The sequence below is a fragment of the Lepisma saccharinum genome, chromosome 25, assembly GCF_977018435.1.
Source record: "Lepisma saccharinum chromosome 25, izLepSacc3.1, whole genome shotgun sequence".
NCBI classification, from domain to species: Eukaryota; Metazoa; Arthropoda; class Insecta; order Zygentoma; family Lepismatidae; genus Lepisma; species Lepisma saccharinum.
This window is the reverse complement of record NC_139253.1, coordinates 1512503-1540183: the sequence shown is the minus strand read 5'-3', so window position 1 is coordinate 1540183 and position 27681 is coordinate 1512503. Positions and strand designations below refer to the sequence as shown.

Genomic DNA, 27681 nt, shown 5'->3' with positions numbered 1-27681 from the left:
CTTGAAGAGGAAAGAAATACACAAAGACATACAAGAGAAGTTCCTGAGAAAATGTTTGGAGAGAATCACAGCTCCTAAAGGATAAAAATAAGTAAGAAGGGAGTGGTTTGCATCACCAGGAGATGTAAGATATTGGTTCAGAAAATCGAAAAAGAACTGATATGGAATGAAATAAGGGCGAGAAGAAATGAGATATGAATAATAAAGGAGGACCTGACAAGGATTGAAAAACCTATTGAAGATGGTCTAACTATTTTTACGATAGAATATACATTTTACGGAATGAAAAGCTGGCAAGAGAAGTTTAGAGAGAAAATAAAAATAAAGTTGAAGAAGAAAGGAGAGGGACTAGGATGAAAAGAAGAAAAGGGAGAAGAGGAAGAAGAGGAGGATATCAGAAGAAAAGTTGTGGTAATAGGGAATGTACCTATCAAAAGATGACGAAGCTTTTTTAAAATTAGGAATTGATTTCAAAGTTAAAGAAAGAAATAGAGATTATGAAGAAGTTATATATGACATTGAAGAAGCAGTACTCCATATAAAAGAAGAACCAGAAAGAGACAAGATTAGAAGAAGAACAGCAGACATACTGAAGAAAGAAATGGAAGAACAAGGAAAGTAGATAATTTGAGTCAAAAAGAAAGGGAAGGGATGAAGAAAATCAAGAAAAGAAGTGATGTGGTGAGAGAGCAGGCAGATAAAGGAGGAGTAATTGTGGTGATGGAAAGGGAATGATACAAGAGGAGTATGAAGATCTAAACGAGAACGGATATGAGGATATTTGTGGAACAAAAGAAGAACAAACTATAAGAGAAAGGGTCATACAAGACTGTAAAATGAAAGGATTCAACACGTGCATAAAGCAGGCAGGAAGAATACCAAGTTTGAAAGGCTTTCCGATGATACACAAATAGGAGATAAAGTTGAGACCAGTAATGGACTGCAGAAACAATATTTTGAAACACTTGGAAAATACATTAAAGAAAGTTATTGAAGTGTTAGTAACACAGCAAGAAAGCAGAGCAGGTAAGAACAGTGAAAAAGTAGTGGGCATCATAAAAGGACTTAAGTTAAATGAGATGAAGACGACAATGGTTAGCTGAGACGTGAAAAGTATGCTCCTAACCATCAAGAGGAGACACGTTTTGGAAATTGTTAAAAAGAGAATGGGACAAGAAATTATGGTAGAATGGGATAGTTAAAGGGTAGTGAAGGCGCTGGAAACCATTTGGAATAACGGTTACAGTATAATGGGAGATAAAATAATGTTAACGAGTGAAGGACTGAATATAGGTTCTATTCTAAGCACAGCTTTTGGCTGAATTGGTTATGAATGAATGGGAAAACAAAGTGATAGAAAAAGGAGGTGACAAAATAATTCTGTTTTGCAGATACGTGGACGATTGTTTTGGCATATGCAAGGGTACGAAGAGGCAGCTCGACATTTTTTCCAAAGAAATCCAAGATGAAGAAAGAGTGATATTATTGGAACTCGAAATAGAAGAAGAAGACAAGATAAGCTACCTAGATATATTGATGAAAAGGAAGGGAGGACAAGAAATTGAAACCGCTTGGCATCAGAAGCAATGTGCAGCAGGGGTATTCTGCCACAAAAGAAGTGATGTAAGTGAGGTGACAAAAATAAATTTTATAAAGGATATGGAGGACAGAATCAAGAAAATATGCACGAAAGAATGTGAAAAAGAAGGCAAAATAAATAACGTATGGAAACAGCTGGAAAGGAATGGCTATGAGAAGGAGGATAGACTGGACATCAACAGAATAAGGAACAAAAGTGGCAGGGGAGAATTGGAAAAGAAAGAAAAAGATGAAGAGAAGGAAAAAGAGAGGAGGTCTGGAATAAGGAGTATGTGGAAGACCACAGAAAAGATATGCAAAGTGCTTAGGAAAGCGGGCATTAAAACTTACAGGAAGGGAGGGAGAAGCATCTTAAGAATAAGGAGAATGCAAACAAGAAAAAGGAAAACAGAGAAGAGGAAGAGGAAGGGATTTTCTACGAAGTGAAATGTAAAAAAATGTCAGAGTGTGTACATAGGAGAAGCGAAAAAGAGGTTGAAAGACAGGTTGAAACAACATAGGGATGATGTACGACTTAAGAGAGAGAGAGAGAGAGAGAGAGAGAGAGAGAGAGAGAGAGAGAGATATGCGATGTTAAAACACACGAGAGAAACAGGACATGACATAGAGTGGGATGGGGCTAAGCATATAGGAAGGGAGAGAAAATGGAAGGAGGCCAAGGAAATAGAGAAGAAAGGTAAAGAAGACACAATGAACTGGAATAGGGGACTGTCGATAAACAAAGAATGGAAGAAGGTGTTAGAAAGATTGGAGAGGACAAGAGAGAGAGGAGAGAAGAAGGAAGAAGAATGAAGGTAAGAGAGCGTGGGATAAAGAGTCCAACCACATTCTAGATGGAAGAAAATATGTTTAGCCTTTTAGGTGGAAGTACAGTTGACAAGGGAAACCATCTGCTAGAATGTCTCAGAACAATTTTCTAATAGTCTAGAGGGGAGTAATGTTTGTGTATATAAATCGTCCTGTTTTTTGTACTTTGTTACATTTGTATACTTGGTGCAGAGTCTAAAGAAGACCTTGCTAGAAGGTTGAAACGTTACGTTTAGTTTATGTTTTATAATAAAATAAATATCTGCTTTGGTCAGCATATTGAGTTTTTCATATCATGGAAACAAGGCTTAATGGTGTTAAAATATTTATGTAAATAAGATACCAGTATCGAATGTTCCAGGACTGTGTTCGAGGTGTACCAGAAGTGGCGAAGTGGGATTTTATGTGTAGTGTATCCACTTAAGTTAGTTTAGTCATGATATTGTAATATACCTTAAGAAAACTAATTAATTCTACTTTTGTTTTAATTGTCTAATTTATTGTTTCTATATCTTAAGCTGTGACGTACACTACTTGATTTATAAAAAAACGTTACCTTGAAGAATATATTTATGATAATTTCCACCCGTCACAAAATTTGTCACACCCGTCGCACTCTACAACGTTTATGAAGAAAGTTATTCTAATATTTTAAAAAATAAAATCATTTAAATGTCTAGTACATTTTTCTTGTGAAAATAAAATAATATTGTTTCAGTAAACCCATACACTTCACAGAGTTTCCTGAAAGAATTAGGAAAGTCCTAAAGTCATGTCTCAGAAGTGTCACACCCATCACAAGTACAAGAAATATATTTTCTATAGCTGAGAATTGAGATATGGGAGGAATATTCTGAAATTAAATAACATTCATGAAGGAAAATGAAATTACTTGAATTGATAGAGCTGCATATATGAAGGTGCTAACAAAATAATTTAAAAAATGAACGTAAATTTGTCTGAATGTGAACCCGAAAAATGGAATTACCCATACATAATAACCATTTTCATATAAACTGAATGAAAGGTGAGGCTATTGAAATATTATTAAGTGATGTTCCTCTCAAGTAATCTTTTCATTGTATTATTGATGGGAATCACAAAGTTCAGTAGCTTTAATTAATTGAATTGATTGAATGAATTCCACTTCACTGACAAAGTCTAATCGGAACTGCACCTAGTGTAAAATAGTATCTAAACCATTGTGTATTGTGCCTTCAAACGTGTATCCAGCACGAGACCAGTAGATTTCATCACCAATCATTTCATATATTTGCTGACATTATGACAAGGTAGTTGAAAAGTAACATGAACTTGTTAGGCATATGAGGATACATTGAATTCACATCAGAAGTTATTTATTGAAACAATTCACAAGACAGATGTGAATTATTAGTTTGTAGTATGAACGCAATCCTCATTACATGCAACTACACGTAAATGAATTAAGAGTTAAAAATCAACATAATATATCATACATAGTATATTTAGTTATGAGTAGCGTAAAACTTCACATTATTTCTCAAATTTTGTTTCATATGGTAGATCTCTTTGAAATAATAATTAATATTCATTCATACAATCCTCTTCCTAATAACATTTGCAATCATAATCAATTCTTGTTTGTGGAAGTAGTACAAAATAAGTATTCTAATTGATATTTCCTGAAGTTCCTCACAAAGTGGATATTCTTTCTTTATTCATCACATAAATGTTTAACACTTACATTCATATATATTTTCAATAACAATTCTGAAAGTCACGCATTTGCATATTTATAAATATATATAGTTGTATTTTATTGTGTCACGATTAATTATTTTTTAATATTTATTATTTTCTAGAACATAGGCACCGTCATGGAGGTATGTGTTACATTTTTATTGACTGCTCATTACTATATTTCATTTTTATTTTAAAAAATAATATTTTTTGAAACATTGAAGTTCCAAAATATAAATATAATTATTGTATATCTTTGTTTGTGAAAATATAGACATAAATAAGAAACAACCTAATAGTGTTGCACGTAAGTCTTGATATCTGTAATTTATAGAAACAAATTGAATTTATTAGATTTGCTGGCTATTTTCACACATGTAAACTAAAACAAACCACAATTCAAAATGATGTATGAACTACAAGACACAAATATTAATAATTTAAATAAGACGGTAATATTAATTTTCTCTCCTGAACTTAATGATCTCGCAAACAGTATACTCTAGATAATATAATAATATATATATATATATATATATATGTATATATATATATATATATATATATATATATATATGTATGAGATTTGTCATTTAAATCTGGAACCCGAGAGTTAATATCATTTATCTTTGAATATGTTTTGTGCTATACGCGTTCATGGCGTGGTGCTAAGCACAGGGGAGCACTTTCCCTTTTTTTTACCTGGATGGGAAAAAACAAATAAACCAAAACTACACAGTTCATATTAAGCACTAATCGTTCCAACTTACTGGCAAATTTAGATGCTACATACGTAAGATATTAATTATGAAATTTTAATCTTTATCTTAAAACGCACATAAAAATATACTGATATAGAAGTTAAAAGTTCTCAAATAATTATTAAGCTTTGATTGAATGGTTTATTTTGTTTTTCTTCGCTGCCACTCGTGGAGACGAGGATGAAATATGATGAAATTGGTGAAGGGACGGACACTCACAAGGAATACCCATGGCATTCGACTCGGAATTCGTGGTGTCGTAGTGTCCTGTGATTGCTACTCCGCTACAGAGGGCGGCGAATTAAAGGCTTATAATAACATTTTTGCCAATAAACAAAATCATATTTAAATTTCTAAAATGCTTTTCTGAATTTTTTGTGTTATTCAGAGAAAGATACTAAATCAATAAAGTTGTAACAGTGATTAATTACAAAATACTTATGCAAATAATGTGTCATTATCGAATATTTCAGGAGTGTGCTGGAACTGTACCGACCATGGCTGTGAGGTAGACTACGAACACACACATGATTGTACTGATTACGATTTGTTTGACTCTATTGGTGAATGCCGTATGTCATGTGGTAAGTGTCCTGGCGTCGTGTCTCTATATATGTGAAAGTTTACAAACTAGGATATTTTTTTATTCCAAGTATCACTTATGAAATGAAATTAAAGGGAAAATTATGCACAATTTGGATTTTAATATTACAAACATTAGTCTCATGACTTTTAAATAGCATATTGTTTTGTCAAACCTATTACCTTTTTTACGCTAAAGTTGGTGACCAAGGCAATTTATTAAGATTTAAAAACATTTCACATGTAACGTTTCTACACTCTATCAGCTTCTTCCTCAGGCGAAGTACTATATTAATGTCTAGTAAATAATTTTTGTCAAAATAAAATAAAATAGTTTCAGTAACCCATATACTTCACAGAGTTTCCTGAAAGACTGAGGAAAGTCCTTAAATCCTGTCTCAGAAGTGTCAAACCCGTCACAAGCACAAGAAATGTATTTTCTGTACCTGAGAATTGAGATGTGTGAGAAATATTCTGAAATTAAATATGTTTTATAAAAAAAAATTACATGAATCGATTGAGGTGCATATAGGAAGGTGTTAAGAAAATAATTTAAAAAATGAATGTCTGAATGAAATTGCACATACATAATCAACATTTTCATATAAACTGAATGAAAAGTGAAACTATGGAAATATTATTAAGTGATGTTGCTCCCATGTAATTTTTTTTGTTGTATTATGTATGGGAATCACAACATTCAGTAGCTCTAATTGATTGAATTGTTGTTTGAAGTTCACTCCTATGACAAAGTCTAATCGCAAGTGGATCTAGTTTAAAATAGTATCTCCACAACTGTGCATTGTGCCTCCACCGGGTATCCAAAACATGTAGGCATGTCACATCTGGAGTTATTTATTGAAACAATTCACAAGACATATGTGAATCAATAATTTCTAGTATGAACGTAATCCTTATTACATGCAGTTAGATGCAATAAAAGTTTAAAATCCACATAATATGTTATACATAGGCTATTTAGTTATGAGTAGCGTAAAACTTCACATTATTTCTTAAACATTGCTCAAATGGCAGGTCTCTATGCAAGAAGAATTAATATTCATTCATAGAATCCTCTTCCTAATAACATTTACAATCATATTCATCTCTTGTCTGTGGAAGAAGTACAAAATAACTGATCTAATTGTAAATTTTTACTACCTCGCCAAGGGGTATATGATATTCCTTTCTTTATACCTCATATAAATGTTTAACACTTACATTCATATAGATTTTCAATAACAATTGCGAAAGCCACGCATTTTCATATTTTTAAATACTTAAAGTCGTATTTTACTGTGTCAAGATTAATTATTTTGGTATATTTAATACTTTCTAGGATATTTTCCAGATCCCACGCCCAATCCTCAAGGTTTGCGTCACATTTTTATTGACTGCTCTTTATTACATTTCATTTTTATTTAAAAAATGACTTTTGAAACATTGAAGTTTCACTGTATAAATATAATTCTTGTATAACTTAGTTTGTAAAAATATAGATTTAAAAAAACAAATAACCTAATAGTGTTGCATGTAAGTCTTCAAATCTGTAGTTTTTAGAAACAAATTGAATTTATTAGATGTGCTGGCTATTTCACTCTCATGTAAATTAAACAGATCACATTACAAAATGATGTATGTACTACAAGAGACAAATATTAATAATTTAATTAAGATTTTAATATTTATTTTCTCTCCTGAATTAAAAGATCCTGCTGAAAGTATACACTAGATAAGATATATATATATACTGGGTGAGTCTTTTAAAAGAGGCCCCGTGGAAAATGTGCTCCTTGCATGTAGGTAACCCTGGTACACCGAAGAGAAGAGCGGGGTAGAGAACAGTCCAGGATATCGGTGCCAAGTAGTTTCGACAACATGACATAGAGGGGGATTGAAAAGAAAGTGTCCAATGATGACCTTGAGGCAGGCAGCGTGCAGGTCAGTTGAGTGTAGTTGAGCGGCGAGGAAAGGTGTGAGCGTGGATCCGTGGGTCAGCATGGTGTTAACGGTGCAGCAGCGTATCTTTGCTGTCGAGACGTATGCACGCCTCGGTTCTTGGGAACAGTGTGCAGATTTCTTTACGACGGAGTTCGCGGTGAATGGAGTTCCAGCGAAGACCCCAACCAAATCAGTAATGCAAAAACTGATTGCAAAATGGCGGGAAACCGGATCCGTGCTGAATAGGCCAAAAGTGCGTCCAAAGACTGTCCGCACTGAGGCAAAGGTGGGCGACGCAGCGCAGCTAATGATACGCAGTCCACGAAAATCATATCTGCGTATGTCACAACAGTTGCAGGTGACCCAGTCAACCGCTATGCGGATCCTGAAGCAGGACTTGAACTTGCACGCATTCAAAGTTACCGTGATGCATCACGTGCGGGATGTGGACAAGGCAACTCGCGTGCAGTTTTGTGAGTGGTTTCTGTCCAATATTGCTCCGGAGGTGCTGCAGGATGGTTACTTGTTCATTTCCGATGAAGCATGGTTACATCCGTCAGGCTACATAAACTTCCAGAACACGCGACACTGGTCAGGTGACAATCCACACGTGTTCATGGAGGTTCCACTGCACGCCCAGAAACTCGGTGTCTGGTGTGCCGTGTCGTCACGCCGCATCATCCCCGTGTTCTTCCATGAGACTGTGAACTCGGCTCGTTACATCAGTAACATATTCAACGTGTTTGTTGAACAACTGACTGAAGATGAGCGAAGGAACGCTTACTTTCAGCAGGATGGAGCCACGGCGCATACAGCATGTGCAACGATCACGCGCATTGAGTCAGTGTTCCTGCCTGATCGCGTCAACAGCCGTGGCAGGAACCAACCTTAGCCACCTCGTTCTCCAGATTTATAACCCTGTGATTTCTTCTTGTGGGGAGCTCTAAAGGGACAGGTGTATAGCAACAACCCTCACACACTCGAAGAACTCCAGAACAATGTTTTCACAGCTATCCAGGATATCCCGCAGGATGTCCACGCCCGTGCTTTTCAGAACATGTGATATCGTCTGCACACGTGCCTCGAGGTCAACGGAGGACACTTCCAGCACCTCCTCTAGGTAGGTTGTTGTCACACTGTACTGTATTTACAGAAGAGATGTTTCATTCATTTACGTTTATGTAAAGTTGTCTAAACTGCTTAGCACAGCTTTCCTGGACTGTTCTCTACTCCGCTCTTCTCTTCGGTGTACCAGATTTGCCTACATGCAAGGAGCACATTTTCCACGAGGCCTCTTTTAAAAGACTCACACAGTATTAGATGCTACATGCGTAAGAAATTAGTTATAAAATTTTAATCTTTATCGTGAAACGCACATAAAAATACACTGATATAAAATTTAACAGTTCTCAAATAATTATTAAGATTTTGATTGATTGAATTAATTTATCTTACTTCCCTTTTCTGCCACTCGGGGAAGCGAGGATGAAATATGATGTAATTGATGAAGGTACACTCAGAACAAACACCCATGACATTTGACTCGGTGTTCGTTGTGTGTAGTGTGCTGTGATAACCAATCCGCTACGGAGGTCGGCGACTTAAAGGCTTATAATAACATTTTTGCCAATAAACAAAATAATATTTAATTTTCCAAAATACCTTTCTAAATTGTTTTCCGTTATTCAGAGAAACATACTAAAGCAATAAAGTTATAACAGTCCTTAATTACAAAATAGTTATGTAAATAAGATGTCATTATCGAATGTTTCAGCAGTGTGCTGGAGGTGTACCAGCAGTGGCTGTGAGGTAGACTTCCATCACACAGGAGATTGTAGAGAATACAATTTGTATAACTCTCTTGGTGAATGCAGGAGAGTATGTGGTAAGTGTCATGGCGTCGTGTTTCTATATATGTGAAAGTGGACAAACAATTATTTTTTTTTATTCCAAGTATCACTTATGAAATGAAATTAAAGGAAAATTATGCACAATTTGGATTTAATATTACAAACATTAGTTTCATGGCTTATATCAAAACCTATTAATTTTTTACGCTAACTTTGCTGACCAAGGCACTGTAGTAAGATTTAAAAACACTTCACATGTTATGTTTCTACCCTCTATAAGGATCTTCCTCAGACGAAGTAGTATAGAGGGTGTTTCCGGGCTGATGATACAAACTTTCAGGGATGGTGGAGAAGGGCACATGTATCAATTTGAGATGAGGAACCCTGGTCCCGAAACGACTTAGTCGAAAGTTATAAGCGAAAATCGGTGTATGAAGTTGTAATACTTTTATTACCTGCAAAAGTTTCACAAGCTGCTACATTCACAACTGTTGTTCAAAGTGGCGTCCCCAAGCTTTGCTTCAGGCATGTTATCGTTGCACAAAGTTCTGGCGTACCCGTTGGAACAACCCCGGGGTCGTTCTCCTGGCAATAATTCTCGCTGCCTGTGACATTGTTCGAACGACCCCGGGGTTGTTCCAACAGGTACGCCAGAACTTTGTGCAACGATAACATGCCTGAAGCAAAGCTTGGGGACGCCACTTTGAACAACAGTTGTGAATGTAGCAGCTTGTGAAACTTCTGCAGGTAATAAAAGTATTACAACTTCATACACCGATTTTCGCTTATAACTTTCTACTAAGTCGTTTCCAGACCAGGGTTCCTCATCTCAAATTGATACATGTGTCCTTCTCCATCATTCCTGAAAGTTTGTATCATCAGCCCGGAAACACCCTGTATTAATAGTTTAGTATGGAATCAAGACTTAATTATGTTACTATTAATTTTTATATAAGTGGGATTGTATGTGTAGTGTCTCCACTCAATTTATAAGTAGTTTAGTTATAGTATAGTAATATACCATAAGAAAACTAATTAATACTAATTTTGTTCCAATTCTGTCAATTAATTGTTTCTATATCTTAAGCTCTGAAGTACCCTACTACATTTATGAAACAAACATTACTTTCAAGAATATATTTATGATAATTTTATCCCGTCACAAACTTTTTCACACCCCTTGCACTCACGTTTATGAAAAGTGTATTTTCTAATATTTAAAAAATAAAATCATCTAAACGTTTAGTAAATTAGTTTTGCGAAAATAAAATAAAAAATATTTTCAGTAAACCCATATATTTCACAGAGATTCCTGAAAGAGTGAGGAAGGTCCTTAAGTCATGTCTCACAAGTGTCACACACGTCACAAGTAAAATAAATATATTTTCTGTAGCTGAGAATTGAGATGTGGGAGGAATATTCGCTGAAATTAAATAACTTTCATCAAGGAAAATGAAATTACATGAATTGATAGAGATGCATATAGGAAGGTGCTAAGAAATTAATTAAAAAAATAATGTAAATTTGTTGGAATGGAATTGCCCAAACATAATCAACATTTTCATATAAACTGATGAAAGGTGAAGCTATTAAAATATTATTAAGTAATGTTGCTCCCAAGTAATCTTTTCATTGCATTCTGGATGAGAATCACAACATTCAGTAGCTCCAATTACTTGAAGTGTTGTTGAAGTCCACTTCATTGACAAAGCCTAATCGGAACTGGACCTAATTTAAAATAGTATCTCCACGACTGTGCATTGTACCTCCACCGCGTATCCAACCAGAAACCAGAAGAATTTAAAATCACCAACCATTGCATATAATTGCTGACATTATGACGAGGTTGTTGAAAAGTAACATGAACTTGTTGGCATGTCACATCTGGAGTTATTTATTGAAACAATTCACAAGACATATATGAATCATTAATTTCTAGTATGAACGTAATCCTTATTACATGCAACTAATTCCATTAAAAGTTTAGAATCTACATAATATGTTATACGTAGGCTATTTAGTTATGAGTAGCGTAAAACTTCACATTAATTCTCAAACTTTTGCCCCAAATGGTAGATCTCTGTGAAAGAAGAATTAATATTCATTAATACAATCATCTCTTGTCTGTGGAAATAGTACAAAATAACTGATCTAATTGTTATTTTTCTTTACTTCCTGGCAAGGGGCTATAATTTATTTATTTCTTGTATTACACTGTCAGGATTAATTATATTTGTATATTTAATACTTTCTAGGGTATTTGCCGGACCCCTATTCTCAAGGTATGCGTCACATTTTTATTGACTGCTCTTTATTACATTTCATTATTATTTATAAATTAATATTTTTTGAAACATTGAAGTTTCACAATATAAATATAATTCTTGTATATATATCAGTTTGTGAAAATATAGTTTTAAAAAAACAACTTAATAGTTTTATATGTAATTCTTTAAATCTGTAGTTTTTGTAAATTAATTAAATTTATTAGAATTGCTGGCTATTTTCACACACATGTAAACTAAAACAAATCACAATTCAAAATGGTGTATGAACTACAAGACACAAATATTAATATTTTAATTAAGACGGTAATATTTATTTTCTCTCCTGAACTTAAAGATCTGGCTGACAGTATACACTAGAGAATAATATATATATATATAAAATATCAGGTTTGTCATTTTAATCTCGAACCCGAGAGTTAATATCATTTAACTTTGAATATGTTTTGTCCTCGAAGGGAAAAAACAAGCAAACCAAAACTACGCAGTTGTATATTATTAAGCACTAATCGTTCCAAAATACTGTCAAATTTAGATGCTATATACGTAAGAAATTAGATATAAAATTTTAATATTTATGGTGAAACGCACATAGAAATACAATGATATAAAATGTAACAGTTCTCAAATAATTATTAAGCTTTTTATTGATTGAATTAATTTGTCTTACTTCGCTTTTCTGCCACTCGCGGAGACGAGGATGAAATATGATGAAATTAATATATGGACACTCACAACGAACACCATGGCATTCGACTCGGGGTTCCTGGTGTCGTAGTGTGCTGTGATAGCCACTTCACTACAGAGGCCGGCGAAATAAAGGCTTATAAAAAACCTTTTTTGCTAATAAAGAAAACTAAATTTAAATTTCCAAAATGCTTTCTGAATTGTTTTGTGTTATTCAGAAAAAGATACTAAGGCAATGAAGTTATAACAGTCATTAATTTCAAAATATTTTTGTAAATAAATTATCGAATGTTTCAGGACTGTGCTGGAGGTGTACCAGCAGTGGCGAAGTGGGATTTTATGTGTAGTGTCTCCACCTATTTCAGTTTAGTTATGGTATAGTAATATGCCATAGAAAAAATGATTAATTCTAATTTTTCTCTAATTGTCTCATTTATTGTTTGTATATCTTAAGCTCTGAAGTACCCTAAATTAATTAAGGGTTTAAAATTCAGATACCCTTTTTTGTTATGTGTAGCGTAAAACATCACATTTGTTCTCAAATTTCGCACCAAATCGTAGATGTCTATGAATGAAGAATTAATATTTATTCATACAATCCTCATCCTGATAACATTTACCACAATCATAATTATCGCTTGTCTGTTGGAGTAGTACACAAGAACTGAACTTATTGTTGTTTAATTTAACTTCCTCGCAAGGGTCTATAATTTATTGCTCTCGTTATACCTCATTAAATGTTTAACACTTACATTCATATAGATTTTCAATAACATTTCTGAAAGTTAGGCATTTGCATATTTATAAGTATATATAGTTGTATTATATTTTGTCGCGATTAATTATTTTTGAATATTGAATACTTTCTAGAACATAAGCGCCGTCATGAATGTTTGCGTGACATTTTTTTGACCGTACTTTATTATATTTCAATTTTATTTAAAAAATAATATTATTTCTAACTGAAGTTTCACTAAGTTTGCGAAAAAATAGATATAAATAACTAACAACCTAATAGTGTTGAATGTAAGTTTTGAAATCTGTAGTTTTTAGAAAGAAATTGAAATTATTACATTTGCTGAGTATTTTCACACACATGAAAACCAATGCAAATCACAATACAAAATGGGGTCTGAACTACTGAACTAACATTACAAGACACTAAAATTAATAATTTAATTAAGACGGTAATATTGATTTTCTTCCCTGAACTTAAAAATCTCGTTGACAGAGATAATATATATATATCAGATTTGTCATTTGAATCTCGAACCCGAGAGTAAATATTATTTAACTTTGAATAAGTTGTGTCCTATAACGTAAAAAACAAACAAACCAAAACTACACAGTTGTATATTATTAAGCACTAATCGTTTCAAAATACTGTCATGTTAGAGGCAATGTGCGCAAGAAATTAATTATCAAAAGTTAATCTTTATGGTGAAACAAACATAAAAATACACTGATATAAAATTTAACAGTTCTCAAATAATTTTTAAGCTTTTGATTCGATGAACTAATGTGTATTACTAAGCTTTTCTGCCACTCGCGGAGACGAGGATGAAATATGATGACATTGTTGAGGGGTCACTGACAAGGAACACCCTTGGCATTCGATTCGGGGTTTCTGATGTAGTTGTGTTAGCAACTCCGCTACAAAGGTTGGCGAATTAAAAGGTTGGCGAATTCCTCACAATGGAATTGACCATACATAATCAACATTTGTATATAAACTGAATGAAAGGTGAAGCTATTGAAATATTATTAAGTGATGTTGCTCACAAGTAATCTTCTCATTGTACGTATTATGGATGGGAATCACAACATTCAGTAGCTACAATTGATTGTTTGAATTGTTGTTTGAAGTCCACTTCATTGACAAAGTCCAAATGGAACTGGACCTAGTTTAAAATAGTATCTGAACCAATGTGCATTGCGCCTTCAACCGTGTATCCAATCCGAGACCAGTAGATTATAAAATCACCAATCATTTCATACAATTGTTGACATTATGACGAGGTTGTTGAAGGGTAACATAAACTTTTATGCATGTGAGGATAAATTGAATTCACATCTGGAGTTTTTTATTGAAACCATTCAGAAGACAGATGTGAATCATTAGTTTATAGTATGAACTTAATCCTTATTACATGCAACAAAATGAATAAAGAGTTAAAAATCCACATAATATATCATACATAGGCTATTTATTTATTGTAGCGATAAACGTCACATCATTTCTCAAACTTTTGCTCTAAATGGTAGATCTCTATGAAAGAAGAATTAATATTCATTCATACAATCCTCTTCCTAATAACATTTACCACAATCATAATCATCTCTTGGCTGTGGAAGTAGTACAAGTAAGTAATCTAATTGTTATTTTTTTAACCTCCTCGCAAGGGGCTATAATTTATTCCTTTCTTTATACCTCATATAATTTTTTTTCTTCCATTCATATATATATTCAATAACAATTGTGAAAGTCACGCTTTTTGATATTTATAAATGTATATAGTTGTATTGTATTGTGTCACGATTAATTACTTTTGTATATTTAATACTTTCTAGAACATTCGCACAGTCATGAAGGTATTGGTCACATTTTTATTGACTGCTCTTTATTATATTTCATTTTTATTTAATAAGTAATATTTTTTGAAAGATTGAAGTTTGGCTTTATAAATATAATTATTTTATATCTTAGTTTGCGAAAATATAGATATAAATAACAAACAACACAATAGTGTTGAATGTGAGTTTTGAAATCTGTAGTTTTTAGAAACAAATTGAATTTATTAGATTTGCTGGCTATTTTTACACACATGTAAACTAAAAAAATTGACAATACAAAATGGGGTTTGAACTAGAAGACACAAATATTAATAATTAAATTAATCATTTAACTTTGAATATGTTGTGTCCTAGAAGGTAAAAAACAAACAAACCAAAACTACACAGTTGTATATTGTTAAGCACTAATCGATCCAAAATACTGTCATATTTAGATGCAATATGCGAAAGAAATTAATTATCAAATTTTAATATTTATGGTGAAACAAATATAAAATACACTGATATAAAATTTAACAGTTCTCAAATAATTTTTAAGCTTTTGATTGGATGAATTAATGTGTATTGCTACGCTTTTCTGCCAGTCGCAGAGACGAGGATGAAATATGAAGACATTGTTGAGGGGACACTCACAAGGAATACACATGGCATTCGACTCGGGGTTTCTGGTGTCGTTGTGTGCTGTATTAGCAATTCGCTACAAAGGTTGGCGAATTAAAAGCTTATAATAACCTTTTTGCGCATAAAATAAATATTATTTAAATATCCAAAATGCCTTTCTGAATTGTTTTGTGTTATTCAGAGAAAGATACTAAAGCAATAAAGTTATAACAGTCATTAATTACAGAATAGTTATGTAAAGAAAATGTAATTATGGAATGTTTCAGGACTGTGCTGGAGATGTACCAGCAGTGGCAAATTGGGATTTTATGTATAATGTCTCCACTTAAGTTATTATAGTTATTGTATAGTAATATACCATAAGACAACTAATTAATTCTAATTTATTTCTAATTGTCTCATTTATTGTTTATATATATTAAGCTCAGAAGTACTCTACTTCATTTATAAAACAAACATTACTTTTTAGAATCTATTAATGTTAGATTTCACCCGTCACAAAGTTTGTCACACCCGTCGCACTCAAGAACGTTTATGAAAGAAGTATTTTTTAATACGTATTTAAAAAAAATAAAATCATCTAAATGTCTAGTATAGTTGTTTTGTGAAAACAAAATAGAATTGTTTCAGTAAACTCATAAATTTCACAGTTTCCTGAAAGAATGAGGAAGGTCCCAAAGTCATGTCGTAGAAGTATCACACCCGTCACAAGTACAAGAAATTTATTTTCTGTAGCTAAGATTTGATATGTGGGAGGAATATTCTGAAATGAAATTACTTTCTTCAAGGAAAATGAAATTACATGAATTGATAGAGCTGCATATATAAGGGTGCTAAGAAAATAACTTTAAACAATAAATGTAAATTTATCTGAATGTCACGCCCCTCACAATGGAATTGCCCACACATAATCAACATTTTTATATAAACTGAATGAAAGGTGAAACTATTGAAATATTATTAAGTGATGTTGCTCACAAGTAATCTTCTCATTGTACGTATTATGGATGGGAATCACAACATTCAGTAGCTTCAATTGATTGTTTGATTTGTTGTTTGAAGTCCACTTCATTGACAAAGTCCAAATGGAACTGGTCCTAGTTTAAAATAGTATCTGAACCAATGTGCATTGCGCCTTCAACCGTGTATCCAATCCGAGACCAGTAGATTATAAAATCACCAATCATTTCATACAATTGTTGACATTATGACGAGGTTGTTGAAGGGTAACATGAACTTTTATGCATGTGAGGATGAATTGAATTCACATCTGGAATTATTTATTGAAACCATTCAGAAGACAGATGTGAATCATTAGTTTATAATATGAACTTAATCCTTATTACATGCAACAAAATGAATGAAGAGTTAAACATGCACGTAATATATCATATATAGGCTATTTATTTATTGTAGCGATAAACGTCACATCATTTCTCAAACTTTTGCTCTAAATGGTAAATCTCTATGAAAGAAGAATTAATATTCATTCATACAATTCTCTTCCTAATAACATTTACCACAATCGTAATCATCTCTTGTCTGTGGAAGTAGTACAAGTAACTAATCTAATTGTTATTTTTTAACCTCATAAAAAGCGGCTATAATTTATTCCTTTCTTTATACCTCATATTTTTTTTCTTACATTCATATATATATTTAATAACAATTGTGAAAGTCACGCATTTTGATATTCATAAATATATATGGTTGTATTATATTGTGTCACGATTAATTACTTTTGTATATTTAATACTTTCTAGATCATTCGCACAGTCATGAAGGTATGCGTCACATTTTTATTGACTGCTCTTTATTATGTTTCATTTTTATTTAATAAGTAATATTTTTTGAAAGATTGAAGTTTGGCTTTATAAATATAATTATTTTATATCTTAGTTTGCGAAAATATAGATATAAATAACAAACAACCCAATAGTGTTGAATATCAGTTTCGAAATCTGTAGATTTTAGAAATCTGTAGTTTTGTGAACATAGAGGCTGAGTGGTTATTGCAGGCTACAAAGCCGAGGGTCTATTCTTTGATTCATGGGAAAGAAGGAAATGTTTCATTGTCCGTATTGCTTCATATATTTCATCCAGTAAATCTCATACTAGAGAGTTAGGAAAACGTCGTGAATTAACCTAAAATATAAATACTGTCTGCTGTATATGGTCTGCCAGGGTTCCGTCGAGTCGGTTCCTGCGTGCGGACAACTCAGCATTTTATTAAAAGTGCTTTTTCCCGACTTCCGCGAACTGGATATTCATAAGAAATATATAGTGTGTCGGGGGAGAGGAGGGAGTAGTTTTTTGCGGAACAGTTATGATAGACGGTTTATAGAGAGTTACGAGAGGTATTGCGATAGTTGCGATGAACAGTTTTGTGATTGCGATAGACAGCTTAGTGGATGATCAAGGCAGACATTCAAGTTTAGCAAACACGTGTGTGTGTGTGTGTGTGTGTGTGTGTGTGTGTGTGTGTGTGGGTGTGTGTGTGTGTGTGTGTGTGTGGGTGTGTGTGTGTGTGTGTGTGTGTGGGTGGGTGGGTGAGGGAATGCCAACATCCTAGGCAGGACACCACCGCAGGTCATTACACCAGCCAGATATGTGTTCACATGGATTACATAATATAGTCCAATAAATTAATTAAAAGGGTTTCGGCGTAGTGTTCTTTGGCAGTGCTAATTAAGATGGTCATTCAACAATGGCTGGGCCTTGAAATGGCATGATTATTTCACCACTAGTTCAATGACCTAGTATTGTTCCTTTGTTTATTTTCATCTTGTAAGTTGGAGGATTAGTGGCAGGCAAAATAGGTGAGTTGGTATTTATGAATGCTCTAGGGATTAAATTATATTTTTCGCGAAGCAAAAGATTGGGTTCGAAAACATTCAAGCTTTTACCTGCCGTGTTGACAATGCTGACAGGCACGAACATCTTGGAGCGAGGCTGAATGTTAACTTTTCTAGATAAGGTCACTTGCGGCTTTGCTTCGGCTGCAAATCTGTTAATGAAATAATCGGGAACAATGTTTACTTCAGTTTCGTTCTTCCCAAGAGAAAATGGAGGTGGTTTTCCATTTACTCTAAATGGTCATCCGGTACTCCATGCTCCATGCCGTACCGTGTTTACATGTTTAAATTGGAATTTAAAACACAATATTCTGACTTGTGATTTGTTTGTTTGCAAATTCTGCAGATGAATGAGGTTTGTTGGGACGCTTGGGACACCTGCGTTTGGGTCTGTCTGTCCCACATTTGGTGGTTCAAACGCTGAAAGTTACCAAACGAAAATTTTGTCCTTGTTTGTTTTGGTAAGCATTGCCAGTGTTTCGTGGAAAAAAATTATGCGATCGGAAATTCCCTTTTTGTCCTCTATTTGAACGTTCTTGGTTAAAGCGATTAAATGAAACGATTGAGGTGGACTTTGAACGTTTTGAACCATTTGTTCTCGGAGAACTTGTAGCTTTTGCATGAAATTATTACATGCTGTGATGGTTTGAACAACCTTATTATTAGTCAGGGAAAAAGCTTTCATTTGTTTCTCTAGAGTGGACATTTGCACGTCCTGGGGTACTCGTACGTTTTGTGACGTTGTACCGGATGCCTGGAGTAGTGAATATGCTCGGGTTCTGCGCCATTATTTGCGTCTCGTGGAGCCCCCTGACGATAAAAAAAACATATAAGACGCAATCAATTGGGACTCGTCAGTGTTGTTAACCCACCCCACAAAAATTGTACCATATGATATTTTACAGGATATAACAATAAAACGTGATTTTATCGTTATTATTATTAGTATTAGACTTACCTTTGCTTTTTAATTACAGTTCGATTGAGATAAACTGATTTCAAATATTTATAGATTTTAAAGTTTGAAGAAAAGACTAATGAATTACCTTTACTTTCTTTTATTACAGAAGAAAATTAAGAAATAACTTCACAAAAAAAATAATTAAAGGTTCACACTGATTCGCTGGTGGTTCTTGGTTTACATGAGTAAACCCAATACAAGAGTTGACACCAGTACTTTAGATTATCTTGTAAAAGAAATATAAGAAAAATCACTCTCACATATATTTATAATAACAAATGTAACCTTTTTACTCACGATTACATGGCCGGCCTTTAGAAAGAATTAGCGCTTTTCAAACTTTAGTGGGATTTTTTCATCAGAAGATCGAGCATGTGGGGGTTAAAACACGAGAGCTCTCGACACTAGGGACCACTTCACTAAAATCCTCGTTGTTCTGTCTTCTTTTTCCGACGATCCTCGGTGTCTTGTCTTCGTCGTTCCATCTTCTTTTCCCGACGAACCTTGGTGTCTTGTCGCTGTAGAAAATCCTTCTCTGCAACCTCGGCTTCACTGACTGTGAAAATCTGCTAAACTGCTGCAGACAGAGTTCACTCTTTTCCGGAGAGCCTTAATGCCGATTTAACGTTTCTTGTGCCTCTGCAAACAACGGCGGACTAGCGTGGTCTCCCGATTGAAGACTGTACTTTACTACTTCGCCAGAAGAAAAATGTCCCCGGAGGTATGCAAAACTCAACAGTCAGAGCACTAACTAGCGCGACCACCTTCCAGTCAAAATCTCCGCGCCAACTGCTGTAACTTCTCCGCGCCAACTGCTTCAACTACTCCGCGCGCAAATCCACGAGCGCTTACTTCCCTTTGTGTACCGGACTCAGTCTATTATTTCAAAAAGAGGTGTTTCGATTGCTTTTGCTTGTTTCTTCCCGGAACGTTCTGTAAACAATCTGCTACAGATGCCCCCTCCCCGAAGAGACATTAGATGGACTGATCAAGGAGAGCTAATGTCTTTTAGAGTCTATTCATCTCCTTGAATTTTTTGTTCAATCCTCGTATATACATTTTTCTTTTCAAAATTCAGGTTACAAGTTCCAAATTTTTTTAAACACAGTAATTACATAGAGATTTTTCTTAAATTTCGCATAATAATTCTGTTCAATTGTTTCTTGGAACCACATGGTAAGAATAATCTGAAGAAAGTATACAGAATTACAATTTGTAAACATTGAAGCATAATAAACATTACTCAATTTCTTTTCATTACATATATACCTTCATACATTACATAAAATAAACTTTGAATCATTACTACATATTTTATCAATCTACTACAAGTAACTTCAATCATTGACATATTGTCTTGCAGGTTTTCTAATTGTTTTAACTGATTTACATAAATTCTCCTTTTACTGTTTCTGCAATTCCATAATTTTACATTTTCTGCATGTTGTGATTCAATTATTTACTAGAGCGGGTACAGCGGGCAAGAGTAGAACATTATAAAAATATCTTGATTTCTATCTTTACAAAATATCATCATACTCATGACATTAACCTAACAGTAAACCTCCTTTCTCTTGTCATGATCTTTACCTTTCATTTCTTCTTTCTTCTTTAAGGTATCAGCATGCTCAAATTACTAATTTCAGGAAATTACATCGTACAATACGTTGCTTATCTCTTTAACAAACTATTTCTTAACTTGAAACAGAATTCTGGACATAATCTTTCACTTAAATATCAGCGTGTTCTTTATTACGTGTTCTTTATTACGTAACTACAATATTTTTCGGTTCGCCTTCGACCTACTATTTTTCATTTCTGGTCCGCCTTCGACCTTATATTTTTCAACATTTTAGGTCCGCCTTCTACCTTATATTTATGTGCCTCTCTCGCACTATATCTTAATACACACTGACTTTTATCTCATATAGGTATATCCAAGTACTCTCATCACTTCATCATTCTATTAATGCTATTTAACCTTGCTTCCCAAAGAATTTCCTCAAATAACTTTCTTCTGAGCATGACTGTTCTATCTTCTTTCTCATTTGTTCTTCATTATTCTTAACGATTTTGAGGCTTATTTCCATTTTTTCTCTTACTCTTTGGCTTTTTTCTCTTACTACAAAGTTATTTTCAAATTCAAATTTTCATTATCTACCTGCTCATTGACAATAATAGTTACCAGAGGTTTATCAAAACCATCATTAAACTTTTTACATTGAACCACAACTAGTTTTCACATAACCTATACAAAACAACTGACATTAAATAACTTTCACTTTTCATTTTCTCAATTTTCAATATACTTGGCTCATAACAACATACGCACATTTTTTTTAAACAGCTTATTTACATTTGAACAATTTCCATCATTTTATCAAATTTACATAAACTAGTAATTTTCAAAATGCTCATCAAGAGAAATGGAAAATTAGATCTTTCTTTAAAATTTACTAACTTAATAATTACATTCTATTATAGTACCCAACAAATTAGAATGTCTCTCAGCTTTAGATTTATCAGTCTTTGTTGTTTCTTCAGTTTCCTAATATTTCTGTTTGTCGTCACTATCCAGTGCCTTTTCCTCTTCTTTTCCCTCTTCTTTCTTCATCTTTTCTCTGCTTTTCAAATTTCTTCTTCTCCCCCTTCCAACTTTCTTCAAGTTGGGAAACTAACAATCTCTCAACACTATTTGAACTTTCTCTCACCTTTAAAGTCTTTTCATTTTGTTTCCGATTATCCATAGGTTCAATTTTCTCACTATGAGAATCACCACAAGCAACTTTCTTCCTTACTTTCTTCTGATTCTTCTTGTCTCGTTTCTTTTTGGACTTTCTTTCACGCTCATCAGATGAACCTTTTCTGGTTTCATCTCTTTCATACTTGTGTCTGATCTTTCTGCGCTGACATTCTTAGATCTTTACGAACTTTCTTCTTCGCTTTCACTGACGCTTCTTCAATTTTCTTTGCAGCTTTCAATTTCTTTCTCTTCATTTTCCTTACTTTCTTTACTGAACTATGTCTAGGTATCATTCTAATTTTCTTCCGTTTACTGATCAGAGTCATTTCCAGTATCGTCACGTCTAAAGTTACACATTCTTGCAGTTTAGAAAACATATCATCTTTCTCAGGATTTTCGTGAAAACTTTCATCTCTACTTATCACTTCCTGAGATTGCTGTATTCCGAGTGACTCATCTTCAACTTGTTGCCTTTTCATTCCCAACACGCACACTCGTTCCTCTAGAGCCTGTACTTTCCAATCTGTCTCTTTTTGTTCATTTTCTGAAATCGAACCTTACTTTCCTGGATAGCGTTCACCTTAACGACCTTCATCTCCATTACAGCTGATTGTTTCTGTTCTGGAACTGACATTCGATCACTCAAATTTTGGAAACCAACACTTACTTCCTTCATTTCCTGCCTACGTTCTTCCATCTTTTCGCATAATCTCTCCCATTTCACTCTATCCTGTTCCTTATTTTCTTCCCATTTCAGCTTATCTTGTTCTTCTTTCTGTTTCCGTTCTAACCTATCTTGCTTTCTATCTTGTTCCATTTTTTCGTATAATCTCTCCCATTTTAGCTTATCTTGTTCCTTATTTTCTTCCCATTTTAGGCATAAGTTCTCCTGCGCTAGCCTACTCTGTTCCATAAATGACAAAATTGAATTCAAGACATCATGTTCCTTTCCCCGACCAACGTCAACTTGACAACCAAATTCGTCACTTTCTTTCGAAACACCCTGTTCTTTGTCGTCTATATTTTTATTATCATGAACTTCATTTCCAGCTCCGTTCTTGCACTGCTTGCAGGAAAAATCTTTCTTAACACAATCTTTATGCACCCATTGTTTACAGTCTGAACATTTAACAGCGGCGTCAGAAATCAACAATCTGCCGCAACAAGGAGCTTTCCGTATTGTACGAGCCATGCTGCCGACAAACAAGAACGCAGATTGCAACACTCAATATTTACATAAACATCGCCGACAACGACGCAACACAATGCCTGTTACCCCTTTCATTTTTTTATTTCACCAAGACAATCTAAGGCAACTCCCGGGAGTTTCGGACACCATATAACGATATAACGAGATTTTAACGTTATTATTGTTAGTATTAGACTTAGCTTTGCTTTTTAATTACAGTTCGATTGAGATAAACTGATTTAAAATATTTTTATAGATTTTAATGTTTGAAGAAAATAATAATCAGTTACCTATACTTTCTTTTATTACAGAAGAAAACAAAGAAATAACTTCACAAAAAAAATAATTAAAGGTTCACACTGATTCGCTGGTGGTTCTTAGTTTACATGAGTAAACCCAATACAAGAGTTGACACCAGTACTTTAGAATATCTTGGTAAAAGATATATAAGAAAAATCACTCTCACATATATTTATAATAACAAATTTAACCTTTTTACTCACGATTACATGGCCGGCCTTTAGAAAGAATTAGCGCTTTTCAAACTTTAGTGGGATTTTTTCATCAGAAGATCGAGCATGTGGGGGTTAAAACACGAGAGCTCTCGACACTAGGGACCACTTCACTAAAATCCTCGTTGTTCTGTCTTCTTTTTCCGACGATCCTCGGTGTCTTGTCTTCGTCGTTCCATCTTCTTTTCCCGACGAACCTTGGTGTCTTGTCGCTGTAGAAAATCCTTCTCTGCAACCTCGGCTTCACTGACTGTGAAAATCTGCTAAACTGCTGCAGACAGAGTTCACTCTTTTCCGGAGAGCCTTAATGCCGATTTAACGTTTCTTGTGCCTCTGCAAACAACGGCGGACTAGCGTGGTCTCCCGATTGAAGACTGTACTTTACTACTTCGCCAGAAGAAAAATGTCCCCGGAGGTATGCAAAACTCAACAGTCAGAGCACTAACTAGCGCGACCACCTTCCAGTCAAAATCTCCGCGCCAACTGCTGTAACTTCTCCGCGCCAACTGCTTCAACTACTCCGCGCGCAAATCCACGAGCGCTTACTTCCCTTTGTGTACCGGACTCAGTCTATTATTTCAAAAAGAGGTGTTTCGATTGCTTTTGCTTGTTTCTTCCCGGAACGTTCTGTAAACAATCTGCTACAGATGCCCCCTCCCCGAAGAGACATTAGATGGACTGATCAAGGAGAGCTAATGTCTTTTAGAGTCTATTCATCTCCTTGAATTTTTTGTTCAATCCTCGTATATACATTTTTCTTTTCAAAATTCAGGTTACAAGTTCCAAATTTTTTTAAACACAGTAATTACATAGAGATTTTTCTTAAATTTCGCATAATAATTCTGTTCAATTGTTTCTTGGAACCACATGGTAAGAATAATCTGAAGAAAGTATACAGAATTACAATTTGTAAACATTGAAGCATAATAAACATTACTCAATTTCTTTTCATTACATATATACCTTCATACATTACATAAAATAAACTTTGAATCATTACTACATATTTTATCAATCTACTACAAGTAACTTCAATCATTGACATATTGTCTTGCAGGTTTTCTAATTGTTTTAACTGATTTACATAAATTCTCCTTTTACTGTTTCTGCAATTCCATAATTTTACATTTTCTGCATGTTGTGATTCAATTATTTACTAGAGCGGGTACAGCGGGCAAGAGTAGAACATTATAAAAATATCTTGATTTCTATCTTTACAAAATATCATCATACTCATGACATTAACCTAACAGTAAACCTCCTTTCTCTTGTCATGATCTTTACCTTTCATTTCTTCTTTCTTCTTTAAGGTATCAGCATGCTCAAATTACTAATTTCAGGAAATTACATCGTACAATACGTTGCTTATCTCTTTAACAAACTATTTCTTAACTTGAAACAGAATTCTGGACATAATCTTTCACTTAAATATCAGCGTGTTCTTTATTACGTGTTCTTTATTACGTAACTACAATATTTTTCGGTTCGCCTTCGACCTACTATTTTTCATTTCTGGTCCGCCTTCGACCTTATATTTTTCAACATTTTAGGTCCGCCTTCTACCTTATATTTATGTGCCTCTCTCGCACTATATCTTAATACACACTGACTTTTATCTCATATAGGTATATCCAAGTACTCTCATCACTTCATCATTCTATTAATGCTATTTAACCTTGCTTCCCAAAGAATTTCCTCAAATAACTTTCTTCTGAGCATGACTGTTCTATCTTCTTTCTCATTTGTTCTTCATTATTCTTAACGATTTTGAGGCTTATTTCCATTTTTTCTCTTACTCTTTGGCTTTTTTCTCTTACTACAAAGTTATTTTCAAATTCAAATTTTCATTATCTACCTGCTCATTGACAATAATAGTTACCAGAGGTTTATCAAAACCATCATTAAACTTTTTACATTGAACCACAACTAGTTTTCACATAACCTATACAAAACAACTGACATTAAATAACTTTCACTTTTCATTTTCTCAATTTTCAATATACTTGGCTCATAACAACATACGCACATTTTTTTTAAACAGCTTATTTACATTTGAACAATTTCCATCATTTTATCAAATTTACATAAACTAGTAATTTTCAAAATGCTCATCAAGAGAAATGGAAAATTAGATCTTTCTTTAAAATTTACTAACTTAATAATTACATTCTATTATAGTACCCAACAAATTAGAATGTCTCTCAGCTTTAGATTTATCAGTCTTTGTTGTTTCTTCAGTTTCCTAATATTTCTGTTTGTCGTCACTATCCAGTGCCTTTTCCTCTTCTTTTCCCTCTTCTTTCTTCATCTTTTCTCTGCTTTTCAAATTTCTTCTTCTCCCCCTTCCAACTTTCTTCAAGTTGGGAAACTAACAATCTCTCAACACTATTTGAACTTTCTCTCACCTTTAAAGTCTTTTCATTTTGTTTCCGATTATCCATAGGTTCAATTTTCTCACTATGAGAATCACCACAAGCAACTTTCTTCCTTACTTTCTTCTGATTCTTCTTGTCTCGTTTCTTTTTGGACTTTCTTTCACGCTCATCAGATGAACCTTTTCTGGTTTCATCTCTTTCATACTTGTGTCTGATCTTTCTGCGCTGACATTCTTAGATCTTTACGAACTTTCTTCTTCGCTTTCACTGACGCTTCTTCAATTTTCTTTGCAGCTTTCAATTTCTTTCTCTTCATTTTCCTTACTTTCTTTACTGAACTATGTCTAGGTATCATTCTAATTTTCTTCCGTTTACTGATCAGAGTCATTTCCAGTATCGTCACGTCTAAAGTTACACATTCTTGCAGTTTAGAAAACATATCATCTTTCTCAGGATTTTCGTGAAAACTTTCATCTCTACTTATCACTTCCTGAGATTGCTGTATTCCGAGTGACTCATCTTCAACTTGTTGCCTTTTCATTCCCAACACGCACACTCGTTCCTCTAGAGCCTGTACTTTCCAATCTGTCTCTTTTTGTTCATTTTCTGAAATCGAACCTTACTTTCCTGGATAGCGTTCACCTTAACGACCTTCATCTCCATTACAGCTGATTGTTTCTGTTCTGGAACTGACATTCGATCACTCAAATTTTGGAAACCAACACTTACTTCCTTCATTTCCTGCCTACGTTCTTCCATCTTTTCGCATAATCTCTCCCATTTCACTCTATCCTGTTCCTTATTTTCTTCCCATTTCAGCTTATCTTGTTCTTCTTTCTGTTTCCGTTCTAACCTATCTTGCTTTCTATCTTGTTCCATTTTTTCGTATAATCTCTCCCATTTTAGCTTATCTTGTTCCTTATTTTCTTCCCATTTTAGGCATAAGTTCTCCTGCGCTAGCCTACTCTGTTCCATAAATGACAAAATTGAATTCAAGACATCATGTTCCTTTCCCCGACCAACGTCAACTTGACAACCAAATTCGTCACTTTCTTTCGAAACACCCTGTTCTTTGTCGTCTATATTTTTATTATCATGAACTTCATTTCCAGCTCCGTTCTTGCACTGCTTGCAGGAAAAATCTTTCTTAACACAATCTTTATGCACCCATTGTTTACAGTCTGAACATTTAACAGCGGCGTCAGAAATCAACAATCTGCCGCAACAAGGAGCTTTCCGTATTGTACGAGCCATGCTGCCGACAAACAAGAACGCAGATTGCAACACTCAATATTTACATAAACATCGCCGACAACGACGCAACACAATGCCTGTTACCCCTTTCATTTTTTTATTTCACCAAGACAATCTAAGGCAACTCCCGGGAGTTTCGGACACCATATAACGATATAACGAGATTTTAACGTTATTATTGTTAGTATTAGACTTAGCTTTGCTTTTTAATTACAGTTCGATTGAGATAAACTGATTTAAAATATTTTTATAGATTTTAATGTTTGAAGAAAATAATAATCAGTTACCTATACTTTCTTTTATTACAGAAGAAAACAAAGAAATAACTTCACAAAAAAAATAATTAAAGGTTCACACTGATTC

General features: G+C 33.9%; 1 protein-coding gene across 8 annotated transcripts in view; it reads left to right on the top strand.

Moving 5' to 3' along the window:
• The window catches only part of LOC145978626 (uncharacterized), a 114864-nt gene that overhangs the window by 64555 nt on the left and 22628 nt on the right, over nucleotides 1-27681 (top strand). For 6 of the 8 annotated variants that reach the window (XM_083111376.1, XM_083111375.1, XM_083111373.1 and 3 more), the window contains 7 exons: nucleotides 4251-4271; nucleotides 5363-5473; nucleotides 6811-6843; nucleotides 9187-9297; nucleotides 11518-11544; nucleotides 14806-14826; nucleotides 17193-17213. In XM_083111376.1, the coding sequence (XP_082967502.1) occupies nucleotides 4251-4271; nucleotides 5363-5473; nucleotides 6811-6843; nucleotides 9187-9297; nucleotides 11518-11544; nucleotides 14806-14826; nucleotides 17193-17213 (345 nt within the window). The remainder of the gene's footprint in view (nucleotides 1-4250; nucleotides 4272-5362; nucleotides 5474-6810; nucleotides 6844-9186; nucleotides 9298-11517; nucleotides 11545-14805; nucleotides 14827-17192; nucleotides 17214-27681) is intronic. The other 2 variants (XM_083111369.1, XM_083111371.1) reach the window with 2 other exon arrangements.